A 22073-nucleotide genomic window follows, 5' to 3' on the forward strand; every position below is an offset into this window, starting at 1 on the left:
CCAAAACACTATAAGAACATGATTTAAGACCAAATAAACTTTTTAATATTAAATTTGTAAATATCGACTACTCTTTACTGGTACCAAAAATGTAATTTACTATAACTTTGAGCAAATTACAATTGGTACTTGAACATTGTTTTTATTTCATTTTTGGTCCAAAAAAGTTTTGTTGCAAATTGGATTTCTAATATTGTTGGTCCTATTCCAAATAAAATGGCTATTTTCTAAATCAATATGCAAAAGAAAAACCTTTTAAGGCCAAAATTGCAATAACTTGCTCTAATTTTTTTTACATTTCATTTGCAAAATACAAGAAGTAAAAACCTGAAAAAAAAATTGGAACATTTTTATCAGTAAATAATACAATGATAAATGTTTTAATACAAATATCATGTCAAAGTGAAACAATGTTATTGAATGATTTAGGGTAATGTCTTGGTTGATGATTTGTACGCAAATTTGGATATATCATCAATTGAATATGAAGATGAGTTTTTTGAGCACGTGTTTCGCATGTCCTTAAGAGGAGCTCGTAGACCACTAGCACGTGACCCAGATGACGTGCATTTGAATGACGATATCACCGAAATGAATTTATCCATTGATTTTTCTGCTATTTCTGAATATTTTCCCAAATGAGAAATATTACATCCGAATTTCTCTTCTTCATCTCTTGTTACTTCGATTTTATCATCATATTCTTTATCACCTGTGAAAAAAAATGTTAGAATCGGCAAATTAAACACTCATAATATATTAATTATTGTATTCGTACTCTTTTTTGTTTGATTTTATCTCAAAATATATACCTTGATTAGGAGAAGATGGATTTGGCCTCATGAATTTTTGGTTCAGGTTTTCCTGTATAGAAATAATTAGAAACCCTAGAGCTCAAAATTGATATACTTTCTTTTTTTATATTTTATAGTTATCCATAACGAAAAATAAAAGTTGAAACATTTTGCATAAATACGTTAATCGAAGGTGAAATTCCATATAAATTAAGTGTAATAATAGAAATAAATCAATAATATACCTACTTTTTGAACACTATCTTCAGAAATGGAAAACTTCCTTTTAATGGTTGACTTTTCATTCGTGTTTTCCTGATTCTTTTGACTAAAATAACGACTTGTGATCATCTTCCTGTTTTCTACCCTTGTCTTAACCTCAGGTGCATGGAAAACAGACACGTGTACACCATCTGAACAAGTGTTCTTGCTTGCAACTGCCACGTCATCATCATCATCATCTTTTGAATCATTCATTTTCGTGTTTTCTTGATTATTTTCTTCTAAGTTTTTATGCTGAAAATAAGAGCTTCTAACAATGATAGGTTTCTTCTGCACCCTTGTTTTGCCCTCAATTCCATCAATGGAAGAATTAGATTCTGATTCTTTTTGTGAGGCTATGCAGGGGTGTATTGGATGCTTTGAGTGTTGTACCTTTCTCATGTTGTCTACAAAGGGTAAATTTGTAAAAAGTAGGTGATTAATGGGAAAAGCCTCATTTTTACTGAAGAAATTATTCAACAAATGGAGTTTTAAGTAACTAACCATGAGATAGTGATTCCAAAAGCATTGAAGTCTTTCTTGCAGGGATCTTATCAACCTAAAAGAAAGAAAACAATTCATCATTTCATCTCATAATGCTACATGTAAATTTGTAAAAAAACTAAATGATATTTTCATTTTTCACTCACAATTTCTTCATTTTTATCCATTTGAGGAATTTCATTTGGATGTTTTGGTGAAATTCGAGGAGCCATGAATTTCCTCTTTGCTTCCAGAGTTGCAAAACCTTTCAAATGTTAAGGATATATGAACAATAATACATAAACTCTAGAACACTATAAATATGCATTTGAAAAAATATATATATATATATATTATTTAAAAAGCTATAAAAATAGGATACAAAAGTAATTGGTTAGAAGATTTTTCTGTGCAGGTAAGTCGAGCTTTTTTACTGTATCTCCAGATTTGAAGCTTTTTAGATCATATGTTTTATCAAGAAGGGGTCCAGGTTTAACTTTAACACACTCTCCCTGTAAAATTAAAAAATAGCAATGTATTTTTATTAATTTGTTTATTATTATAGAATAAAAAAAACAAGTGTAATGTAATAATAATTAAGAAATTGAAAGTATACCTGGATTGACAACTTGGTGAAAGGATCAATATCTCCACTTGCTATGCCTTTTGCTAGATTTTTAGGTATCGATGTGTTGTTAGGTCAAGGAACAAGTAAATGACATTTTTACCCTTACATTTCCATAAAGAAAGAAAAAGAAACAGCATCTTAGAGTAGATTTCATATGAAAATATAGCAAGATAAGGATATGGCCCTAAAAAATCCAAATCTTCATCAATGTTATCAGGTAAATCAGATAAATGAACAATATCTTCTGTTATTGGATCATACACTCGTTGATGTAAAAAAGTCAATATTGCCCTCCTAAAGGATTCTTCATAGAGAGGTGGAACAACAATTGCACTAAACTTCAAATGCTTAATCACCTGCAAATTGTCCATACAAGTTTAGAATCTTTTAAATAGAAAAAAAGATTAATAGACACATTGAAACAGGAAAAAGGGTGTTGGAAAGATAGAATAAAAATGGAAAAAGGATGCACCTTTTCATGGGTTTTGAATTTCTTTATTAATGCATGGGCTTTTTTCAAGCCCATTCCTGGTAAAGATTGTAAATAATCACAACCACTGAGAATGCACATTTCAAGAATCATTTGTTTAGTAAAACCTGACAAATTTAAATCTTTTGTATGTTGTAGTCTTGAGTATTGAAATTCAACACCTTGTCCAAATTTGTCCATCTTGTAGATAATCTGAGGGTGAAAAGATTAAAAAAGTGTCTCAGTAGAAACATAATTGAGCAAATGAAATAAATAGCCCTAGAAAGCTTGTCCAATCTTATGTAACAAATAAGCCTAAAAGAGAATTGTTAAAAGATTATGAACTTACTCTTGGGCAACCAAATGGTATTAAGTCTGAGTCTTCAGTAATGACAGCATCAACATGCTTGCTAAGGGCTAAAAATGTCATTTGGGCATCAGCCTCATAAGGAGCCACAACGTATGAAATTTGTTCTTGTTTCAACACCTACAAGATGAAGACATTTGGTTAGTAAAGATCATAGAAGATGATCTTATAGAATCTTGGAAATTGCATTTGCAAATGCGGTTTGATTAATCAGTTTTTTAATGTGTTCAATTACCTGAATTAGTTCATATGCAATTGTAGGTGATATATCAACTGCTTTTTGATAGCATTCATAAGCTGCTGATGTATTCCCACATGATTCATGCTCAATAGCACGAGCAAGATTTTCTTTTCTTGACCTGTGGGACAAAATAAAAAATATAAAATAAAAAAAAAATGAAATGAGCTGATTTATTTAGGGAAAAAGTGTACCTAGCACGCTTAATTTCCTGCTCATTCTTCATTGGTAAATGCCCTCCATCAAAGACTAAAATAGGTTTAACACCATAATGCCTCAACAAATTCACTCGATGCATACAGTAATCAACATGCCTAAAAGAGAAAGAACATAGAAGTTAGATGGGAATCTACCAAGTCAGTCAAATTAAAGAGCCAAAAAGAAAAACAAATGTACTTTCTATGTTTTTGATTGGAAAATTGTTGGGGAAGTTGCTTTTGATTAGATTATTTTCTATGTATCACATGACTGAAGTTGCAATCAAATGCCAAATTCACTTCCATGATACAAAAAACTTCATTTCTTATGAGCAACCACATGCAACTAATATTAAAGAAAACAAAATCAAGGCATTAAGAAAATAAGCCTTAATAGAATTTTACAGTTAATTATTCGTGCCCAAAAGGCCAAAACACTGATACATTAACATCGGTGTCAGAAAAGGCCATTAAAACAAACTGAAAACCATGATATCATGAAAGACGCACGCAAATAACACCAATCTAGCCTTTTAAAATCGATGATCTCCATTCGCATATACAAGCAAACAATTAAAACAATATAAAATGAAAATGAAAATTCTTAACAGGTTGATTTTGCTTGCAAAACCCTTGTAATCCAGTTAGAATTCGACATGACAGGCTAAGAAACAAAATAAATAGAACCCATCATAAGAAATGTACTGGGAACAACAAAAACGAACGCAAGAAAGAGGGTTACTTGGAAGTAGGTTGGGATTTGCAGAGGTCCATACTGCAAGAAAGGGCTCCTTTATGAAGCCATGAGTATGTGTCCACAGCAACTGAACAGCCCTCGAGATCCTTTATGTGAATCGGAGCCATAACCGATTTCAGTAGAGGTAAAAGCCCCTGGATCCCCATTGTACTTCCTGCTGAAAAGCACCAATCGTTCACTGCTAGTATAACCCTAAATTGGGGTCTGAAGGGGAAACGATTTATCCCCAATTTGGGGAGGGAAGATGTCGAAGATGGCGGGAATATTACTGGGCTACTTGAAATGAAGACGTCGTATTACCACTTACACCCCCTTGGGTTATAGGAAATATCATAGAGGTCCTCCATATTATCCCGAATGTGAATGTATGATTGTATTAAGTTAATAGGATCCTATCATTGAGAGATTTGAACTTGATATTAATTTTCTAAGAGGGTGTTTGGCTTAGCTTTTGTGGGGCAAAAGTCCTTTTTGTAAAAGAACTTTTTGTAAAAGTTGTTTTTTAAAATGTGTTTGTATTAGCTTTTGAAGGGAAAAAATCAAAAATTAAAATGTTTGGTTTAACTTTTACATGTAAAATGACTAAAAAGGACTAAAAATGACATGGTTTAACTTTTAGATGGGCTATAAATGTAATTCAATGTTGTAGCTAGTGAAAAGTCAGGATTTCGTGCCTTTTCAAAAAGCTGAAATTTATACTATAGCAAAAGTTGATTAAAAAGCCATTTTCATTTTACCCAAACATCTTTTTGGACATTTTTTAAAAGATAAAGTTAAAAGTCAGTTTAAAAGCTAATACAAACACCCCCTAAATATTAAAAAAACAAATGCCTATCATTTAGATTATCTACTGAGGATAATTATCTAGGATGTGTTTGGTTTTTTACAAAAAGATGTTAATGGAATTAGACAATTGCATTGGTTTGTTTATTTTTTTAAGATTTTCTTATTAAAAAACACCCACCAACCCATCGAATTTTGAAAAAATGTCTTGATTCTTCCAAACACATTCAGTAAGTAACCCAAGTTTAAATAAACGGTTCCCAAAAGAAGGTTATGTGATGTGATTATGAAATGGGTTGTTTACCATTGTTGCCAAATGATATATAATCAATAGAAAGATATAGTAAACACAAATTAAAACAGATATAAATAAAGAAATTGAAAATAAGGAACATAAGTTAAAAAAATCATGGCCTAGAATATATTCTTAGAAGTTAAAAACTAAAAAAGTACTAAATGAAAATTTGTTTTACCCATGTATCAAAATAATGGAATAAAGCAAATTCAAATAATTAACAAAAATGTGTTTTGTAATATAGAAGCCAAACATTTGGTTCGAATTTGTAGCGCCTTAACCAACGGAGCTAACAATTATTTGTGTTAAGACCTCGTAAAACTTTTTAATACTTCATACTACATAATACTTATTTAGCAATTTTTACAAAATCGGTTTGATGCGGTTTTTTCGATTTTGCAGATTCTAGAAACCAAAACCGAATCAAATCCTTTTGGTTTTTGATAAAAGAGAAGAAATTAACCCGTCCGTTTTATGTTTGGTTTCATTGTTTGTTCACGGTTTTTGTCGGTTATTTTTTATTTATGATTCGGTTTTCGCTCGTCCCTAAATTATTGTTTTCTAGAAAGTATATTAAAAGCAACAAAGCAAGGTAGTCGGAGGCTGATTGACAATATCTGACTTTTTAAAATATTTGAATTTCTAAAATGGTCTAAATTTTTAAAATCTGAGTTTTTAAGATGATGTTTAGTTGAAATCTCTGAATTGTTGTGTTAAAGGATAAATATGACAATTTTACCTTTATTTATCATTTCTTCCGATTACAACATTATAGTTTCAACATTTTCCTTATTAGCACACCATACTTTGAAAACTATAACAATTTTTACTTTCAAAATTATAATAGGAAGTACAATGTTATAGTAATCTAACAACTATAAATATAATGTTAATTTTTGTTACAATAGTCTGACCATGTTGCACAACCCAACCAAAATTCATCATCGTCTAATGTCACCATGTGAAAATCAACCATTTTGTAACCTATACAAATTAATTAATTGTTAGTAGGATCCTCAACTTCATGAAGTATCTTTGTATCACCTTTATGTGTAATCATCACAACACATCAACCTAGTAAGCAACCCATTATTGATGAGTTTTTTTTTACATCATTCCATTCATAAACTGAAAGAAATGCATGGTTTTAACTCAACAATTGTTGGCATGTGTCCTCGTAAAATACTCACTTGTCATGTTGTTGCAGGAACTATCATCATATTAACATATAAAGTAATCATCACAACACACTAACAAAAATCTCATGTAATCAACAGAAGGAGTTTCAAGATAACCTATGGCAAGATTAATCATATTGATATGTAGTGCAAAAATGAATCAATAAAGATTTTAAACTTGTGATTTTGTTATAATGATACACGATCAAAACAACTTTAAATTGTTGCACATATGCAACATGACCACTTTTTAATATATCTTAAGACTACAAACTCAACCAACTGCCCAAAATGAAACTAATTAATTACAATGCAAATGTTGTAATTTTGTATGAATAAACCAAATGATTTCGATATATTGAACAAAACCTATGACACTTATAATATCCAGTAAAAATCAATATAAAAAAGGAAACATCAATATAAGGGGAAATTGATTACTTCATCGCTGATTTCAGCAAAAACCAAAATATACAAGGAAAAACTGAAGAACAAAATACATACATGAAGAGGCATGGAGCACTATTGTGAGACAGTGGTGCCGGAGATGCGAATAGCGACGCCATAGATACAAGGTCAGAGAATGCAGTGTGGCGATGGCCGAAAAAAGGGGTTGTGACTGCAACATCGCCAACAGAGGCGCGATTGCAGGAGGCAAGAAAGAAATGGAACAATTTTTTTGTCAAATAACCCTTACAAAAAAATTAGGATAACAATTAAAGTAAATTGGTCTATTAGCAGTATTAGTTTCAGTCATAACTATAATCGAATTATGAAAATCTTTATGTATTTTATCTCTTAGGATTAGTAAAACCGGAACATCAATGCCAATTCTAAATAAAAGTTTGATAACGATTTGAACTAAATCTATATGAAGAAATTTATATTTTTGTCTATGCTAAACAATAGATCATTTGATAATAAATTTATACTTTGTTGATTCTAACCAATAGTGAATAGACAGTGTTTGTTATTTAACTTTAATTGAATATATTTGAAAATAATCAAAAGTTTCCATTTTGTAAATTGTATCAATACTTAGTTCAGGTATTGTCAAATCGTTTAAACTTTGTTTTATGTAAGATATGTGTTCTTCGATTAATTAAGATATTGTCCAATTATTTAAAAATTTATTTTATGCAAAGTATTTGTTATCGGATGAAATTTGGTTGATTATAATGATAACCCTATTCTTTACTATATTTGCCAACAATATATTTTTGTAATAATAAATATGAAAACTATGCGTATATCTATTTAGCTTTGAATTAATATTTTATAAGAAAACTTACTCGTTTTAATAATGATGAATAGAAGGGAGTCCATCCGACGATGTCCGACACCACGACTTACAAACTTATATGTGCGTCTCACGTTAATCCAATCAATCAATTGTACTCTGCCATATCTTGTTAAAACTCATAATTTAAAAGAAAATCAACATCAGATTAAAAAAAAAATCAACATCAAATTAACAAGATAATTGAACATGTTTAAACATTTATTGACTAAACACATACTCACACTCGACTCTAATACCATAAAGGCGGAATGAGGTTATAATAAAGGCGGCACGAGGTTATAACAAAATATTTTAAAGAGACAAGAATAATAAATAAAACAATATTTGAAAAATAGTATATTTTTTTTATTAAACATTTGAGAAAGAATAAAAAGAATTTTAGAATACAATTTTTTTGAATGCCTATAACCAAAAGCTTCAACTCTGTTTATCGAAGATTTTGATTTTGAAATTGGTAACTGAATGTTTACATGGTTTTCTTTTTGAATTATTTTTTATTTTTATTTTTATTTTATTTTTTTATTTTTGTCTTATGCAATATTCACATCTCTTCTTATGATCATTAGTCTTGATAATTTGCCATCGATTATTTTCTTCAATAATATGTTTTTATAATCCCTGCAAAATTTTGATAATATCTCTTGAACAAAATATTTATACATAATGTACCCGGTAGGCTTGCACAAAAAACCGGTTCAGGATCCGAACCGGTCGCTTAACCGGTAAACCGGTTCACCATGAACCGTTCCGCTATGAACCGAACCGATTCAATAACCGAACCACCGGTTTAAACCCGTTCGAGATTTTAGACATTGAAACCGGTTTAAGAACCGGTAGTCAAACCGGTTTAGAACCGATTGAACCGGTGTAACCGGTTTAGATAAGTTCGAGTTTAATAATGACGGAACCGGTTTGAACCGAATCGGTTTTACTATTCATGAACCGGAACCGAACCGGTTTTATGAACCGGTTCGGTTTGAAAAAAAACCGGTTTGCTCACCCACAGATAATGTTTAAGGGCTTCTATATCTCTATATTCCATAAAAAAAATGGTGGTAATAAACTAATAATGGACATTGGATCATGAAAACCCGGCCCATTTAACAATAGCATTCAAGTAAGCAGGTTTTCGTCTTCCACAACTCTTCCTTCCTACTCCCGCCGCTTTACCTCTGCAACTAACACAAGAACTCACTTGGCCGTCGTTCTTGCTTCTCCTCGCCGCCGTCTTCCTAGCTTCTCCTCTCCGCCTTCCTTGCTTATCCTCGCCGTCTTCCTTGCTTCTCCTCGTCGCCGCCGTCAACAAGCCATCACCAGTTCTATCGAGTTTTCAGTAAAAACATCTCTTCTTAGCTGATAACCGGAAGGAAGCAAAAGAATGACTTCAGTGGCATTGAAAAAGAACTATCGTTGTGTTCAGTCATTGCAACAATTTTACTCAGGTGGACCTTACACAGTCTCTTCCGATGGATCTTTCATTGCTTGTGCCTGCAATGACACAATCACCATAGTCGATTCCTCCAATGCTTCCATTAAATCCACCATCGAAGGTGATTCAGAGCCTGTTACAGCTCTTACCCTTAGTCCTGATGACAAGTTCCTCTTTTCTGCCAGTCACAGTCGACAAATTAGGGTTTGGGACCTCTCCTCCCTCAAATGCCTACGTTCCTGGAAGGTTAGTTTATATTTTTACATTTCCACTTTCATCCTTCATCATTTGGTTATTCTAGTGTTTTTATGTATGGAGTTTTGCAGGGACATCAAGGTCCAGTAATGGGCATGACATGTCATGCTTCTGGTGGATTGCTGGCAACTGCTGGAGCAGATGGTAAAGTTCAAGTATGGGATGTTAGTGGATTCTGCACACATTTCTTCAAGGGTCATAAAGGGGTTGTGACCAGTGTTGTTTTTCATCCTGACCCCAATCGATTGCTTGTAAGTTTCTATAATTCAGAACCATATTATGTGTGCTCTGTTTTCATTGATTAAAAGAAGCAACTCTTTCATTCTTTGTTGCACTTTTAGCTTTTTTCTGCAAGTGATGATACAACTGTAAGAGTTTGGGATCTTACACTCAAGAAATGTGTTGCAACTTTAGAGAGACATCGATCAACAGTGACTTCCATTGCAATAACAGAAGATGGATGGACTTTGTTGAGTGGTGGCAGAGATCAGGCATGTGTTAACTATTAGTTGATGATTGTGTTCTAGTAAGTTGGTGTTTCTATTAGTTATTCACAATCTAACATACGAAAAACTTTAGGTTGTAAACATGTGGGACCTACATGACTACAGTTGCAAGATGAGTATACCTACAAATGAAGCAATTGAAGCTGTATGTGTTATTGGCACTGCATCTCCTTTTCTTTCATGTCTGAGAGGAAAGAAAACTGGTGACTCTCATGCATTCCAATATCTTACAGTTGGTGAACATGGAATTGTTAGGATATGGAATTCTCATGGGTAAGGAATTTTTTTTATTTCTTGTCAACAAATGTTAAACTAAACCACCTTCAAAGTTATAATATCCATAGTTTTATTTGAAACAAACAGTGCAGTCTGCCTATTTCAACAATCATCTTCTGATGTTTCTGTAAGCAAAGAAGATGAAGAGGAAGCAAAAAGGGGCTTCACATCTGCAGTGATGTTGCCATCTAATCAAGGGTTATTATGTAGCACTGCTGATCAAGAATTTCTCTTCTATTCACCAACTGAAACCCCTGAAGGAACTTTTCATTTAAATCTTGACAAAAGACTTGTGGGATACAATGAGGAGATTGTGGACATGAAGTTTTTGGGTGTTGAAGAACAGTTTCTTGCTGTTGCTACAAGTGTTGAACAGGCAAGATTACTATTCTTTGACCTAGATACCTTCATTAATCACAAATTTTGGATTCGATTCTTGAATTTGTGTCATGATTTTGGTGTTTACTTTCAGGTAAGAGTGTATGATCTTTCCTCCATGTCATGTTCTTATGTATTGTCAGGACACACAGACATTGTACTATGTCTTGACACGTGTACAACTACATCTGGAAGAACACTTATTGTAACAGGAAGCAAAGATAACACAGTGAGCTTTTTTTTTTTAAATGCAAAAAATACTTTCATTTATTTGTTTATGATAAGATTTGAATTTCATTAAACCCTAAACTGACAGGTAAGATTATGGGATTCCAACAGCCATTGTTGCATTGGAATTGGAAGAGGTCACATGGGTGGCATTGGAGCTGTTTCTTTTGCAAAAAAGTCACAATCTTTTTTCGTTAGTGGTAGTAGGTAATAAAAATCACAATCTTTTTTTCTTCCCATTTACATTTTTCTCAAAATGTTTGTAGTATTTATATTATTTTGTTTTGTTTTGTTCAGTGATCTTACCTTAAAGGTATGGAGTTTAGATGACCTTTCAGATGATGTAAACGAAGCATTTAGTTTAAAAACTAAAGCAGTCACTGCAGCTCATGATAAAGACATTAATGCCCTTGCTATTGCACCAAATGACAGCCTTGTTTGTAGTGGCTCCCAGGTAAGTTTCTTGAATATTAAAAGTATTTATTCTTTTATTATGACTTAAATGTTATTGAATTTTCATTTTTCTTTTTTAATATATGATCAGGATCGAACAGCTCGCATCTGGAAGCTTCCAGACTTGACACCTGGCGTTGTCTTAAAAGGGCACAAAAGAGGAATATGGTCTGTGGAATTTTCTCCTGTTGATCAGTGTGTAATAACAGGATCTGGAGACAAAACAATAAAAATTTGGGCCATTTCAGATGGATCTTGTTTAAAAACATTTGAAGGACACACATCAAGTGTGTTCAAAGTCCAGTTTATTACTCGTGGGGCCCAGATTGTTTCTTGTGGTAAAGATGACGTCATCCTAATTTTTCTTTTATTATATTGTCGGTCTACTGAATAATAATAATAAAAATAATAACAATATATTGTTTCTTGTAGGTGCTGATGGTTTGTTAAAGCTGTGGACTGTTAAGACAAATGAATGTGTTGCAACTTATGATCAACATGAAGACAAGGTTATAAATTTTTTTTTTTTTAATTTTTTAAAAAGAGTTTGGGAAATTTATATTTTATGTAATGTATAGGTGTGGGCATTGAGTGTTGGGAAGAAGACAGAAATGTTGGTGACAGGTGGCAGTGATGCTGTAATCAATTTGTGGCATGATTCCACTGCTGCTGATAAAGAGGATGAATTCAGGAAAGAGGTGACAAGTTTGCTTCTTTATTTACATAAATGCCATCCATGTTATTACTTTGAGTTATTAATTATGTAAGAATGATTAATTATTTTAGGAGGAAGGTGTATTAAAAGGACAAGAGCTAGAAAATGCAGTGTTAGATGCCAATTACACCAAAGCAATTCATCTTGCCTTTGAGCTTCGTAGACCACATAAACTATTCGAGTTATTTGCCCAACTTTGCAGGTTATTATTATTTTTATTATTAAATTTAATGTGATTATCATAAAGATTCTGAAAATAAAAGATTTTGAAGGAGGGAAGATGCGAAAGATGAGGTGAAGAAAGCTCTTGGTGTTCTTGGAATGGAAGAACACAGACAATTATTGGAATACATTCGTGAATGGAATACAAAGCCAAAGCTATGCCACGTTGCTCAATTTGTTCTTCTTCACCTTTTCACAATTCTTCCCCCAACTGAGATAGTCGAGGTAATTTTTATTTTTTATTTTTTATAAAAAGTAAAAGACAAAATGTCAAAATCTAATAAAATATGTTTTGTTTTTGTTTTTGATTAAAGATGAAAGGTGTTGGGGAAGTGGTTGAAGGGTTGATCCCATATTCCCAAAGGCATTACAGCAGGATAGACAGATTGGAAAGAAGCACATATCTTTTGGATTACACTTTGAATGGAATGTCACTCATTGAACCAGAAACAGGTGTTGTGGAAAACCCTAAACCAAAACTCCAAGATTCTTCTATTGGTTTTTCTGATGAACAACAAGCTTCAAAAAAGTCTTCCAAGAAACGAAAGTCTCAGAAATCAAATGGAGGAAACAAGAAAGTGAAGGGAATGTAATGAGCTTTATGTAGATGTGGTTTACATTTTTTGTTATTGTGTTCTGGAATTTTGTTAAGGGTCTAGAGCAATGATTCGTTACACACACTTGTTTTTTTGTGTTATGGAATGTAGATGTGATTAGTGATTACACACTTATTTTTGTGTTACGTTTTTATTTGGCTTATATCTTCTTTACCTTATTGAAATTGCTTTGTGTGAGAGGATGCATTTCTGCTTTGCGTTTTGTGCCTTTTTCTTTTTATGTACGGACAACATTAATTGAGATTTGACTTTGATTCTTTAAGGTATATCATATATGTAAACGTGTTTGTTTTATTTAATGTAGAAAGCGCAATTTACTTGTTCTATTTATATTTATTTCAAATAACTAAGAAATTATATCATTATTTATGTCGAATATTTTTCGTTTAATTACACTATAAAACTTGTACCTTTATATCATATTTTAAGACAAAGTTAGTATCTACTCTATACACAACTTCATGTGTTCGGCCTTTATGTATAAATATATAATTTTACCTATAAAACGATATAATCACAATAAGTATGTATTTAAATATTAAAATACAAATAGTTATATAAAAATGTATTTAATATGTAGTTTTTCATTTAAATTATGTTTTATACATAATAATACATAGATATATGTATTTCTATGTACAAATACATATTTTTATATAATATCAAAATACAATTTAAATCATGTATATATGCTGTTTTAAGTGTATATATATAGTTATATATACAAAAGTAAATGAAAAATATGTATTTAATGTGACTTTTTATATTAAAAACGTATTTAATACATTAATAATATGAAAATGTACATATACCATATTTATATTGAAAGATACAATAACTACGTATACGAATATATATTATATACAAAAACATATATTACTAATCATAAAATCATGGTTTGTTTTGGTGGTAACATTCTTACAAATACTTAGAGCATCTACAATGCAAGTAGTATAAGAGTTGAATAGAGTGATGACTATGATTGAACAAGAGTTGAATGAAGTGTGGGTGATTATATGTAGTAGAGTTGAATGATCGATGAATGGTTCAACAGAAGAAATAAAGTGATGATTAAGATTGAATAGGTGTTTAATGGGTTTTTGGGTGGTGTTCTATAGATGTTTAATGGATGATGTGACAATCCATTGAACTGTATAAAGTTCAATGGATTGTGGATGCCCTTAGAAGATTCTAAGGTTCAATTTTCCATCTTTTTTTTTTTTTTTTATATTTTCGAGTAACCAAATTCACAAACTCAAGTTCAATGGCATACTACGGTTTTTAATATGATATGCACAATCATCAACCAATGTGGTTACACGTGACATGACAACTAGCTAAGAAAAATGTAACATGATAAATGACAACTTTAAAAAAACTGTGCAAATTCCAAACTTTTATGCGAAAAAAGAAAAACGATGTCGTAGTAAAATTGAAAATTTGGCAACGTTAAAGAGCCTTTGTATCATTTTCCCGAAAATTAAAGGCCAAAACAACTAAACAACCAAAAGTTTATTTAACATATTTAGAATCGTAACTAACACCGACTAAACTAAATACCACTTTGCTTTATGCTTAATTTGGGTTTTATTTTAATTTCTTATGCATGAAAGTTTCCGTTTTTTTGGTATCACATTAATATGGGTTTGGCTAAAACTCTCACATATCTTGATTTATACTAACAAGTAACAACTACTTAAATACTAGTATTCTTCCATAACTCCATTCATAAACTCCATCAACCAAGTGTTGTAAAATAAAGTGACAAAAAATAAAGATCATCAAACCCATGCTATGCTTCAGGCTACAACTCTCACATATATGATCACATATTGTGGTTCTTGTTATTTAAAAAAAAAAGAAAAAAAATATGATTTTGATAAAAAATATTAAATTTGGGTAAAAAGTGCTAGGAAAGTAAATGAATACTAAAAAATAGATAATGGTGAAAATATTGTTTGATAATTGATTTGGATAAGAATGAAAGAAAGGTAGATAATGGACTAAAAAGTAAGTTATTAAATAGTCCAGGGGGAAGTTATGTAACTTTCTGTTTTGTCTTATTAATCACCCGACCCGGACCATCTAACAAACGTAGACAGATTTTTATTTCGTCACCACTACTCCCCCTGGTCGCCACTTTTCGGCTACAATTGAAAGAAGAACTCGCCGGCTGCTTTCAGGTGACTATTTTGATTGCTTAAAACTAGAAATTTAATCTGTTTTTCATCAATTAGTTGTGCAATTATAGTTAGAAATCGGGATTATGGATTTTTGTTATTCGATCGTATCAAGATTTTAACGAATCAGGTTTTCTGCACTTTGGAATCAATTATGGGGCGTTCCGTTCTTAGGGTTTAATAGGTTTTAATCTCTCTGAATACGAAATTCGTTTCAGAGTTCAATATTTATGGGTTTCTCTGTTAGGGTTTAACGATAGCGAATCGTAGAAGTTATTTGCTTCTATTTTTACCTGTTTTGGAACGATATTTAGGGTTTTTGATTCTTTTTACTCTTTCTAAATTCATGAACGCAATTTAGAGTTATATCGTTATGGGTTTTGCTGCTAGGGTTTAAAGATAACGAATCCTAAAAGTTAATTGCCTCGATTTTTATCTCTTTTGGAACGATATTTAGGGGTTTATTCTCAGCGTTTCACGAACTATATTTCTTAATTGAAGTAATTAGTTTTGTGTTATATAATTGAAATAATCAGTTCAAATTTGCGTACGTTCATGGGTTTTGAATTAGTGCTTGATGATTCTGATTACATCCATTTGGGTATGAACAATTTTTATTTTCTCAAGAACAATAGAAAGTTCTGTATAAGGTTCACCCATTCATTACCTTTCATGGGTATTTGTTATTAGGGTTTATCTACTTAGTACTTATATTGAATCTTTGTATCTTCAAATGTTTGTTGAAAGGCAACCTTGATGTGTTCAGAGTTGTAAAAATGGTGAAGATCCTCTTACCGGGCTCCAAGAAAAGACAAGATCCACCTGAAATATCAGAGGGTCAACAACAAAAAAAGCAGAAATTGGATCATGGTGTCAAGATTGAGTGCTTAAAGATTCTCAAAACATTGATGACCCATAAATTCGGATCTGTTTTCAATCAACCCGTGGACCCTGTCGAGCTTGGTATCCCTGATTATTTTGAGATAATCTCTCATCCTATGGATTTGGGCACAATTCATAACAAATTAGAAGACAATATCTATTCTTTCCCTGAATCATTTGCTAATGATATCAGACTTACTTTCTCAAATGCCATGCGATATAATCCACCCAAAAACTCTGTTCATTTGATGGCAAAAGAGATGAACGATCTGTTCATTAAAATTTGGAAATCTGTCGAGCCAAAGTTGAGGAAACCAAGCAAAAATGGTGGAGAAAAGGTGAAGATTTGTAAACCGGTTAAAAAGCAAGGTGTTCATGTTAGTGTTGGTGTAAAAGTAAAGAAAAGTGAAGATATAATAAGTAAGGCTTCAAGTTGTTCAGAGGGGAAGACTTTGATGACTTATGAGGAAAAGATGAGGATTAAGAAGGAGTTAATGGTGGCTTTGAGAGGTGAAATCACTGGACCTTTGCGTGGTTTTTTAAGGAAATATGGTTTGATTTATTCAAGGAAAGAGAAGATTGAGAGTGTTTTTAATTCATTTGGGGATGATACTTTAATGGAGTTGAAAAGATCCTTGAAAGGTTCTTTGTGTTTGAGTTTGGAAAAGGTAACTGTTATTGATACTGATACTGATACTGATATTGTTATTATTATAAGGTTTTGATGTGAGTATTAAATATCGTGTAGGCCAAGGATGATTGTGTAAAACCACAATGGACAAAGGAAGCTACTGAGAGACAAAAACTTGAAGGTGATATTACAATAATACCCTTTAAGTGCTGTTTCTTTTGGCTTAATGTAGAAAGAACAAATCAATAGAGAAAGTTAAGGAAATGAGATTTTTCCATTAAGTCCTAATCATGTGATTTTTCCTATCAATGTCTAATATCTACAATACCCTTTAGTAAAAGCAAATAATTATATCTTGATGATGAGAATGGGAAGGGCATTTATGTCTTTTGCACATCATATTTATTGATTTATTTTTGTTTACAGAAAAGTCAAATATTGAATCAAGAATCAGAGCTGCTCGAGCTGCTAAAGAAGCCATACTAGAAAGTGCAAAATCCGATTTGCAAATGAAACGCGATAAAGAAAGGGAAAGAGTAGAGAAGGTTTGTTTTCATCTACCAATCTTTCTAACATTTTGTTTATTGGAATATAAGGGCAAAATGGTCATTTTATATCTTTATTGGTTACATTTCATTTTGTGTGTTCAGATGGAAAGAACAGTAACCATGGATGACAACCTAACAGTTCTAAGGGAGCTTGAGAAGCTATGTGAAATTTCAGGGATTAAAAACCCATTGGAGAAACTTGGGCTAAGATTGAAAGAAGAGTATTATTATGGATATGAGTACATTGATGATGATGATGATGATGATGATGAGTTAGAAGATGGAGAGATCTTTTGACCCAAAAATGTTAGGAATTTTATTGTTGCAAACACCGAAAATGTGGGTATTTTTGTGCGTTTGTGTGAGTGTTTCTCAAGTGAAAAAAGGGAATAGGAGTGTAAATGACGAATTCTTTTGTCTGAGAAGGAATGGGTTGTTTAGGTGGTGTTCTTGTAGTGAATATATATATAATATTATATATAATATATATTGCACAGGTGGTATATTTGCAAAGCTGGAAAATGTGTAATGTTGTTGATTTTCTCAAGTGATATGTAGGTATTTTTTAATTCATCTTGAATGAAATATCTAGTACATAGAACCAAATGCGTGTGTTTAAAAGAAAATGTATTGTAGGCTAGAGTTTCGGTATGTCGTTTTTTTAATCCATACCTAGTATTTTATCACATTCCTTGTATTATTTTATTACACCAATTTTCATAAGTCATAACTTTCTTTATATCAAACAAGTTTTCACAACCTTATTCCAGTTGGATTAAAGCCGTGGAAAAAGACGGGTTCAAGGAGAAGTCCATCATGGAGGCGAAACAACAAAAAGAATACAAATCATGAAAAACCAAGATATACAAATCAGAATACAAATCGTGATCCAAATCGATGTTGACGCAAGGATGAAATATAATTGAGACAAAATTGCAAAAATGGTTTCTGTTGTATGCAATTTTTTTGGGGTTTTAGTCAAAATCTTGATTTTTTTGGATCTGTGGTCCTTATGAGCTAGTTTGCTTGGAGTTTTGGTCCTTCGGAAAACTGAAAAGACTAAAATACCCTTGATGTAATTCTTTTTCATTTTTCTTTCATTTTTTTTTTATCTATTTTTATATTTAAAAAATTAAGAACTCTCTCTCTCTCTCTCTCTCTCTCTCTCTCTCTCTCTCAAATAAACCAATGAAGACTCAATTTTTTCGATGATCTTCACCCTTGAATAACCCTTCATCATCGACGATTCTTCCTTTCTCCCCTCACCACAGTTTTTTCGATGATCTTCACCCTCGAATAACCCTTCATCATCGACGATTCTTCCTTCCCCCCTCACCACACGACTGTCGTCTGCTTCCTCCTCCCGCACATTCATCAATTCTTCTAATGTTGTTTGATAATTTATAGGAAACTTATGGTGTTTTTTTAACAAACAATGTTGAGGTTTTGTTTGTTTTTCTATCTTAAAAATATTGTATGTGAATGTTGGAGTTTTTGCACCTTAAAATATATTGTATTTTTAATTTTTGATGGCGAAAATTTGATGGTAAAAAAATTATATAAGAAAAACAGATATTTAAAAAAAGGAAAAAAAAACAGAAAAAAAAAGATTAAAAAAATATGTTATTAAAATAAACAGTAAAAAAAGGTTAGAAAGCTAAAATAAAAGTTGTCATTTAAAAAAAAATATATAAAAAAAAACAATAAAAAGGTGAATAAAATAGAAAAAAAAGATATTTAAAATAAATTAAAAAAACTGAAAAGAAAACTAAAAAAATAAAGAAAATAAGAAAAATACTATTTTGGTAAATATTTTTGAAAGGACACTAAAATAATAAATATTTTTTTCAACTACCACATTAGTGTTAAAAACTCAGATAAAGAGAGGCGGCTACATATAATATCTCTAACCAATTGAGCTACTACATCTTTTATACTTTTAAACAAGGGTAAATGTCATTGTAGTCCAACCAATTTTTCGGTTTTGTTTTAAAAGGTCCCTTACATATTTTTTTGGTAGTATAGGTCCTTAAACTTAGAATTGACTTATTAAAAAAGGTATTGAATTTCATTTTTCCGGGTTTTACCGGTTAAATTTGGATTAAATGGCATTTTTACTTTTGGAGTAATAAAAAAAGGAATTAAAACTCTCTCTCTCTCTCTCTCTCTCTCTCTTTCTCTCTCTCGTATCATCAACACGAAGAAGACAGATCGACAGCCACATCCAAATTCCTCTTGTTTCAATGAATCCGTATCGTGAAGCCAAAATCTAAAACATGCATTCACCGCTATCGAATTCACCTAAATCGGAGGCTTCATCTGAATCTCCGAATCAGAGGTCCACTGACCCCAATTGAAACCCTTCCCTTTGTTGACCGCTCACCTGCTAAGTTTCATCTTCATCGCCTTCTTTGTTTCAGTTCAGATCCATGTAAGTACAAAAGTAAAAGAAGTCGGTGGATCGTTCAGAACCAGACCATTGTTCTAAAGGCGATGTCACTCCCTCATCTCTTTCTCACTTTCTCCTTCACTACTAGATCACATGAACCCTACCAATTTCAAATAGGATTCAAGCTCATTAGGCCACATCCATATAAATATCCTTACTTTACCAAAAGACTATGTTGCCACAGTGACCAGAAATCACTTCATCGATTTCAACCACCTTTACCAAACTTCAACATCCGTCTCCCCATCTGCACCTTCACCACCTAATCAATCAAGATACTTACACCCTCAAAAGACAATCTAGACACTAACAAACATCATCTCCATTATCAAAATTTCTATACTAACCACACACCCTCAGAAGACGTTGTTGTCAATAATGGGGATCCACATGACGATACAGTGATAATGAAGGAAAGTACATCGACTGATGCATCAGGTTCCATCGGAGAAGAAACCATAGTCATCATAATGGTTGGAATCTCCGAAATGGAAGGACTCATTGAGCTCGCTTGAGAGTCAATACCCATTTCATTGGTTCAATGCAAGAGGTTAAGAAGTTGATACTCGTTGAATTGATTCTCTAGTTTGATCCCCAAAGACTCTATCTTCATAGCCACCACTGAGATTTGTTTTTCATAGATCTGATCGGACCTTGAACAATCAACGAACAATCACTTGCAATGGCAGAGCCGATGAGATGGACTGCCAACAAAACCCAAAAAAATAAAACTTATAGCCATAGAGTGCATCTGTAGAGTCCCGATGAGGTTCCAATCTTAAGTTGTTTGAGGAAGATGGGTGGTTGGATTCTATGAACGGGGAGCAACAAAAAACTATGTCGAAGAAGAACAAGATGAAGGATTTTAGTTTTATTTCTTTTTTTTTAGTGAAAAAATCATAGTCATTAAGGAAACCTGAAATTACAATGTTGATGTGGGTGACACATCAACTTCAAAAGTAGAGGTGGCATAAGCAACTGGTTTTCAACGGTGAAAGGGACCATTTAAACCGGTCAGCACACACTTTGTGATCCTAAAAAGCAAAAAATTAAGTTTAGGGATCATTTAAACCAAAATCAGTAAGTTAGTTGGGCTACGGTGACATTTACCCTTTAAACAAAACGTGTGGTGTATATATATATATATATATATATATATATATATATATATATATATATATATATATATATATATATATAGACAAAATTGCAAAAATGGTCCCTGTGGTATGCATTTTTTTGGAGTTTTAGTCCAAACCATGACGTTTTTGGATTGGTGGTCCTTTTGAGCTAATTTACATGCAGTTTTGGTCCCTGTCCAAACTAAAAAGACTATTATACCCTTAATGAATTTAATTTTTATTTTTCTTTCACTTTTTAAAATTATTATTATTATTAAATATAAAATTAGGCCCACCTCTGTCTCTCTCTCTCACAAAAGAAAATCAAACCCCCTACCTATTTCTTCATCTTCCCCGATCTATATCTGATGAACATACACATTGTTCATGGATGGCGGCATAACTAAATGTAGGGACTTGTTTTGCTAACACCACCAAATGTACAAAAAGAGGGATTACGCTTCTTCTTCAATCAATCGGGAAGAAAACACAGTCGAAGGAAGAAAAAGGGTGGTCGCTCGGTGGTGTTAAATCAATCGTGGGGAGGGGAGAGAGGCAGCCACCAGCTTCCGGCGATGATCGAGTAAATCACATGTAGGGGCGCCGGTAGATGGCTGTCGCCAACGTCTTCTTTCTCTTCTAGATCGATTTCTTGTAAACACAAAAAGGGAAAGGATCGTGGTTCTGTGGTGATGCTGGACGAATCAAATGGAAAGGACTGCGAAGATCGACTGAAGGAGATGGAGAGGTTTTTTGGTGGTTACTTCCTTGTCTGATTAGAAGAAAACACAAAGGGAGGGAAAAGGTGGAGCAAATCGGAGGCAACACAACAGATGGTGGATGGAGACAATGATTTTTGAATCTGAAATTTCAAGAGGGAGAGGGGGCAACTGGTTTTCCGACGTGTCTTCTCTCGACTGCAAGCTTCTAACAGGGCTATTGCCTTCGATCCATGGTGATAGTGAGGGCATGGGGTTGATTAGGGTGGTTGTGTGAGGCAGATCGTGAAGAAAGGGGAGGGGTCCGTCGAGACCGTCGCTCCTTTGTTGGTCGAATCTCCGTCACTGGCTATCACGAATTTAGTGGAGCAAAGCAGCTGCAATGGGTGGTTGGGCAGTGGTTAAAGGAGGAGGAATCATTGTTGCTTTGGCTGGAGAGAGAGAGAGAGAGAGAGAGAGAGAGAGAGAGAGAGAGAGAGAGAGAGAGAGAGAGAGAGAAAGAGAGAGAGAGAGAGAGAGGTGGGCCCCATAATTTTTATTAATAAAACTTTAAATTAAATAGCAAAAACCATAAAAAAAATGTATCAGAAGGGCATTTTAGTCTTTTTAGTTTTCTGAAGGACCAAAAATGCAACGAAACTAGCTTAAAAGGACCACCAATCCAAAAAAGTCGTAGTTTGGACTAAAACCCAAAAAAAATGCATACCACAG

The 22073-nt window shown here is 32.6% G+C and overlaps 3 protein-coding genes across 5 annotated transcripts; 2 read left to right on the forward strand and 1 right to left on the reverse strand.

The window, feature by feature from the left end:
• Positions 1-328: 328 nt before the first annotated feature.
• Positions 329-4452, reverse strand: LOC145063606 (5'-3' exonuclease family protein). 2 transcript variants are annotated; one of them, XM_079011203.1, is made up of 13 exons: positions 4180-4451; positions 3435-3554; positions 3238-3361; positions 2985-3122; positions 2639-2848; positions 2345-2522; positions 2155-2225; positions 1921-2050; positions 1706-1803; positions 1560-1614; positions 1044-1462; positions 813-864; positions 329-712 (listed from the first exon to the last, which is right to left on the reverse strand). In XM_079011203.1, the coding sequence occupies exons 1-13, from the start codon at positions 4338-4340 to the stop codon at positions 426-428; spliced, it is 2043 nt and encodes a 680-aa protein (XP_078867329.1). In that variant the 5' UTR covers positions 4341-4451; the 3' UTR covers positions 329-425. The 2 variants fall into 2 exon arrangements, with proteins under 2 accessions (XP_078867329.1, XP_078867330.1); XM_079011204.1 differs by having other exon boundaries at positions 576-712; positions 1040-1462; positions 4180-4452.
• A 4431-nt stretch (positions 4453-8883) lies between these two features.
• TOZ (Transducin family protein / WD-40 repeat family protein) lies at positions 8884-12996 on the forward strand. Its single transcript, XM_079011240.1, has 14 exons — positions 8884-9428; positions 9509-9688; positions 9779-9928; positions 10017-10216; positions 10307-10595; positions 10692-10826; positions 10914-11032; positions 11123-11279; positions 11370-11616; positions 11711-11787; positions 11857-11976; positions 12065-12195; positions 12266-12440; positions 12530-12996. The coding sequence occupies exons 1-14, from the start codon at positions 9132-9134 to the stop codon at positions 12806-12808; spliced, it is 2556 nt and encodes an 851-aa protein (XP_078867366.1). The 5' UTR covers positions 8884-9131; the 3' UTR covers positions 12809-12996.
• Positions 12997-14916: 1920 nt separating this feature from the next.
• Positions 14917-17595, forward strand: LOC145063646 (DNA-binding bromodomain-containing protein). Of its 2 annotated transcripts, none has more exons than XM_079011241.1 (5): positions 14917-15015; positions 15760-16562; positions 16643-16706; positions 16952-17070; positions 17176-17595. In XM_079011241.1, exons 2-5 carry the CDS (start codon positions 15789-15791, stop codon positions 17368-17370), a joined length of 1152 nt encoding a protein of 383 aa, XP_078867367.1. In that variant the 5' UTR covers positions 14917-15015; positions 15760-15788; the 3' UTR covers positions 17371-17595. The 2 variants fall into 2 exon arrangements, with proteins under 2 accessions (XP_078867367.1, XP_078867368.1); XM_079011242.1 differs by having other exon boundaries at positions 14935-15015; positions 15779-16562.
• Positions 17596-22073: the final 4478 nt, after the last annotated feature.

This window comes from Lactuca serriola, chromosome 7, assembly GCF_051521515.1.
Source record: "Lactuca serriola cultivar US96UC23 chromosome 7, Lser_US96UC23_V15, whole genome shotgun sequence".
In the NCBI taxonomy this organism is placed as follows: Eukaryota; Viridiplantae; Streptophyta; class Magnoliopsida; order Asterales; family Asteraceae; genus Lactuca; species Lactuca serriola.

Excerpts from the sequence above, each read along its gene's own strand:
- LOC145063606 (XM_079011203.1), bottom strand. The coding sequence starts at position 4,340 with ATGGGGATCCAGGGGCTTTTACCTCTACTGAAATCGGTTATGGCTCCG. Across the intron at positions 2,226-2,344 it reads TTTGGATTTTTTAGGGCCAT|CGATACCTAAAAATCTAGCA; the intron begins ATCCTTATCTTG and ends CTAACAACACAT. Across the intron at positions 1,463-1,559 it reads TTTGGAATCACTATCTCATG|ACAACATGAGAAAGGTACAA; the intron begins GTTAGTTACTTA and ends TACCCTTTGTAG.
- TOZ (XM_079011240.1), top strand. The coding sequence starts at position 9,132 with ATGACTTCAGTGGCATTGAAAAAGAACTATCGTTGTGTTCAGTCATTG. Across the intron at positions 9,689-9,778 it reads CTGACCCCAATCGATTGCTT|CTTTTTTCTGCAAGTGATGA; the intron begins GTAAGTTTCTAT and ends TTGCACTTTTAG. Across the intron at positions 10,827-10,913 it reads CAGGAAGCAAAGATAACACA|GTAAGATTATGGGATTCCAA; the intron begins GTGAGCTTTTTT and ends CTAAACTGACAG.
- LOC145063646 (XM_079011241.1), top strand. The coding sequence starts at position 15,789 with ATGGTGAAGATCCTCTTACCGGGCTCCAAGAAAAGACAAGATCCACCT. Across the intron at positions 16,563-16,642 it reads TGTGTTTGAGTTTGGAAAAG|GCCAAGGATGATTGTGTAAA; the intron begins GTAACTGTTATT and ends AATATCGTGTAG. Across the intron at positions 16,707-16,951 it reads TGAGAGACAAAAACTTGAAG|AAAAGTCAAATATTGAATCA; the intron begins GTGATATTACAA and ends TTTTGTTTACAG.